This window comes from Myotis davidii, unplaced genomic scaffold (assembly GCF_000327345.1).
Source record: "Myotis davidii unplaced genomic scaffold, ASM32734v1 scaffold319, whole genome shotgun sequence".
Classification (NCBI taxonomy): Eukaryota; Metazoa; Chordata; class Mammalia; order Chiroptera; family Vespertilionidae; genus Myotis; species Myotis davidii.
Window position 1 is genome coordinate 1,714,446 of NW_006290675.1, and position 4,873 is coordinate 1,719,318.

General features: G+C 38.7%; 1 protein-coding gene across 1 annotated transcript in view; it reads left to right on the top strand.

Moving 5' to 3' along the window:
- Positions 1 to 3,731, top strand: part of CHSY3 (chondroitin sulfate synthase 3) — a gene marked incomplete at its 5' end in the record, with an annotated part of 230,959 nt that extends 227,228 nt beyond the window's left edge. The window contains one exon of the mRNA XM_006763717.2: positions 1,321 to 3,731. Within this exon, the coding sequence (XP_006763780.1) occupies positions 1,321 to 2,883 (1,563 nt within the window). The remainder of the gene's footprint in view (positions 1 to 1,320) is intronic.
- Between the last annotated feature and the right edge of the window lie 1,142 nt (positions 3,732 to 4,873).

The window sequence follows — 4,873 nt, forward strand, 5'->3', positions numbered from 1 at the left end:
GGGTTTTATTTGTTTAGTTTATTTTGTTTTTCTCTTGGCCTAATTGCACACATATATCTGCTTTTATTTTAAGGATAGTATGTCCCTCAGACATATATTATACACATATTTTTATCTCCTTTAGCATATATTTAATAGTATTAAATAGGTATACAAACTTTTAAATCTATATTAAATATATAGAGAGATATATGTTGTGTATATGTATATGTATGTGTGTATGTGTATGATGTATATGTACTTACACACAGATATATATATCCAAACTTTTAACCTCTCTTATATTTCTATTATTTTGATAAATTTTCTTAAGTTTCTTCTTCCTGTGTTTGCCACAAATCTCTTTTTATGCTCCTTGTAATGTAACTATCAGTGGTTTTATTATCTTCTTTAAGCTCATTTCTCCATTCCTTGAGTTCTTTCTTATGGAGGTTGTATTGTCTATTTGATTGATCGATAACTGTTACTTGCTTTGGATATGTATTCTTAAGTTTGAAGTATTTCTTTTCTCCTTATTCATTAATATAGTCACAGATTTCTCCTTCTCTTCCTTTACCTCCTTCTTAAGTATTTATCTTAATTGGGTGTGATGGAGAACTCTTTATTGATTGGTATAGGCAGTTTGAAGTGTGATCTCCTAATTCTACCTTTCCCTCATTTACCTGAAGTAGTGAGCTTGTTCTAGACTAACAGAGAGACTTTCTGGTACATAATGATGTCAAGCATGTCTAATTTTGGATATGACCCTTCAAATCAGTAGCATAGATCGATGTAGTTTCTGTCCCACCTTACTTTACCAAGAGCTTATTCTATAAAAATGGTATATCAGGATACTAAATAAAATTTACTTCAGCTTTGGGAGGGTGATATTGTCATTCCAAGCAACAGGACATTGGGTTCACAACTCAGTTGTACCCCCACAACCACCACCACCACCATATTTTGGAAAATCCATTCTCTCCACTGTGCCTCTCCCGCAGTGTTATCCATTATAGGGTTATGGATATATTAAATTCTTGTTTTCTTGGATACTTTAGGGTGATTTCAGAATGAGTAAAGGGACAAAGATCCTTTACTTCAAAATATATAACTAGAGGTTAGTTGGAAGTATGCATATGAATTGACAGGTTAGTTTGCAGTATTTGAGCATATGAATTTGACATTAAAAACTATGTTAAATTTTTATATGTAAATTTGACGAGCCATCTTGTTCCAAAATACCATATTTTATTAAATATTTAATTGACGTTTAATTGACGTTTTAGTTTATTGCTTTATTCCTTTCAAAATTTAACATACTGACTTCCTTTTGCTTTTCAGATGCAGCAACTGTTCCATGAAAATTATGAGCACAATCGAAAGGGTTATATTCAAGACCTTCACAATAGCAAAATCCACGCAGCCATCACACTTCATCCCAACAAAAGGCCCGCCTACCAATACAGGCTTCATAATTACATGCTGAGCCGCAAAATTTCCGAACTTCGCTACCGCACGATCCAGCTCCACCGCGAGAGGGCGCTGATGAGCAAGCTCAGCGACAGTGAAGTGAGCAAAGAGGATCAGCAGCTGGGGGTGATGCCTTCCTTCAACCACTTCCAGCCTCGGGAGAGGGATGAGGTGATAGAATGGGAGTTCCTGACAGGAAAGCTCCTTTACTCAGCGTCGGAGAACCAGCCTCCTCGACAGAGCATCAGCAGCATCCTCAGAACAGCACTGGATGACACCGTCCTACAGGTGATGGAGATGATCAATGAGAATGCCAAGAGTAGGGGTCGCGTCATTGACTTCAAGGAAATCCAGTATGGCTACCGCAGGGTTGATCCTATGCATGGCGTGGAGTACATTTTGGATTTACTCCTCTTATACAAAAGACACAAGGGGAGAAAACTGACCGTGCCAGTGAGACGCCACGCCTACCTTCAGCAGCTGTTCAGCAAGCCTTTCTTCAGGGAAACTGAAGAGCTAGATGTCACCAGTCTTGTGGAGAGTATTAACCGCGACACTCAGTCATTTTCCTTCATTTCTAACTCTTTAAAGATATTATCCTCTTTTCAAGGTGTCAAAGAAGTGGGAGGCCACAATGAAAAGAAAATACACATTCTTGTCCCTCTCGTTGGAAGGTACGACATTTTCTTGAGGTTCATGGAGAGCTTTGAAAGTACTTGTCTGATCCCAAAGCGGAACGTAAAGCTGGTCATCATCCTTTTCAGTGGGGATTCCGGCCCAGATTCCAGCAAGCATATTGAGCTGATAAAAGACTATCAGAACAAGTACCCGAGAGCAGAAATGACCCTGATCCCCATGAAGGGAGAGTTTTCCAGAGGCCTGGGTCTTGAAATGGCTTCTTCCCAGTTTGACAATGATACTTTGCTGCTATTCTGTGATGTTGACTTGATCTTCAGAGGAGACTTTCTCCAACGATGTAGAGACAATACAATTCAGGGACAACAGGTATACTACCCCATCATCTTTAGCCAGTATGATCCAAAGGTAACCCATGGGGGAAAGCCTCCCAGTGATGATGACTTTGTCTTCTCAAAGAAGACTGGATTTTGGAGAGACTATGGATATGGAATCACCTGTATTTATAAAAGTGATCTTCTGGGTGCAGGTGGATTTGATACCTCAATACAGGGCTGGGGACTGGAAGATGTAGATCTCTACAATAAAGTTATTCTCTCTGGCTTAAGGCCCTTCAGAAGTCAAGAAGTAGGAGTGGTGCATATTTTCCACCCAGTTCATTGTGACCCTAACTTGGACCCGAAGCAGTATAAGATGTGCTTAGGATCCAAGGCAAGCACTTTTGCCTCAACCATGCAACTGGCTGAACTCTGGTTGGAAAAACATTTGGGTGTCAGGTACAATCGAACTCTCTCCTGACAGTCCAGGCAACACATATTGCCTTTTTTAAAGGGGAGTTTACCTCATTGTTGGTGGTGTTATTTTTATTTTTATGATTGTTATTTTTATTATTATAATTATTATTGTCATAATTTTATTTTGTTGTCCTGGTCTTAAACAACTCTTGGTTGTCTTCCAAAGGGTGTTTGTTGACCTCAAGCAAGAAGAGTCTGCAATTCACTGATTTTTCAGATTTCTACTGAAGTCAATACGTATTACTTTTATATATCTTTATCTGGGATTGAGTTAAATTGTGGCAATCAAATGACTTTTGAAGTTCATTCATCATGAGAGACAGCTTAGAAGAATGTTCACTTGGGGCTTACAGATGCAATATCAACTTTTATTTTGTGTGTCAAATTCAATGTGATACAAATATTTACTGGTGAAAGGTACCACAAAAGTGCTTTATGCTTCCTATGGGGAAGGGACTCTGTAACATAAACTTGAGTTTTGTAATTTATACAAGGACTTAAATATATATATACAATAATTTTCTTCATCTTTAGAATTTTTAAAGTAAATGAACACTTATGATTGTATGTTTATTTTTTAAAAAGAAGTTTTAAAAATTGAGGAGTTTTGTTCCACAAGCAACCGGTACTGGCTACCCTGGTCTTAAGAAAATTATATACTCCTCTCAACTGTCTGCTATAAATGCGAATGAACTTTATTTTCTCAAGGAAATATGATTTAATTAAATATTCATGTACATTTTAGAAGCTTTATGAAACAATGTCTTTCATTTGCTGGCAAGAAGATAAAAATGACAGAACCTGGTTATTTATAATAAAACACAGGTATAACAGTATTCTTTTTCAAAAACACTGAAAAAAGTTGTGTTGTTTTCTTTTAGTCTTAGTCAATGTATTTCTTATAGTCACCAAAATGTGCTTGCTACACAGTCTGGAAAAGTTAATAAGAAAGTATGGGCATGCTATTTGTACGATTATGCTTTAAATCTGGCCTTCGTAAGTGATTAAAATGAGCACTTTCTTTGTTCAATCATTTTCAGTCCGGGAGAAGCATTCCTTCCCAACCTCTTCAGCTTGGTTATCAACCTGAAACCACAGGAAGCAAAACTCCAAATAAAGGGGTGACTATTGTAAGAGCAGCCCCCTTGTAGAGATATCCCTAGGGTAAGGCACACTGGGTTCCGATGACTTTGGAGGACAAAGAAGCAGTGACTGAGAAAGCAGCAGGTGGTAGGGAAACAAAGGTAGCCGGCTACATAATGTAAGGTATACTGGTGCCTTCATTCTACCATGTAAAACTCATCACCGTGGCCAAGATAGGGCTACCGATGTCAACTGGTTATTTGAGACTCATATTGATATATTTTTCCTGCTTAAACAGATCTTCTCTTGGGTGGGAAGAGGTAAAGAGGAGAGACACAAAGTTTTTCTAGGTTCAAGTCTAGCTTGGGCTGTTTCTTCCAGGACAAGGCAGTCCTAGGTGAGGGCTCCCTGGGGCTGGTGGCTCTATAGCCTCTCACCCAGGCCAATACCAGCAGTTAGAAAACGGCTTCATCTTCTGGGCTTCCTCCTGGAAGAAGGAACTGCCCAGGGCCGATCTCAAAATACAACTATGAGGCTGCTGACTAGAGACGGGCTCCAGCTTTCTTATGTGAAAAACAGAGGAACTTGGTAATTTACCTTTCCAGTGAACATTTATTCTCTTGGTTGGACTACCAGTCCACATGTGGGTATTTCATTTCTGTGACTCCCCATCTATTCACTAGTCATAATGGTCTCCACTTTTAGATTTAGAACTATCTCAGCTCTAACAAAGTTGCTTTAGCCAATTCTGTATGGGTGAAGTGACATAAATAGTCAAGCAATTCCGCGGTGGTGTTCATTGTGGACAGCTTGTGCTGTCAGCTGGCTGAGACCATATAGAAGGGCTGCTACTGGCATCTGGAATTCTGAGCACTTTTTTTTTCCTTTGTTTGTCTTCCTTATGTTGAGTT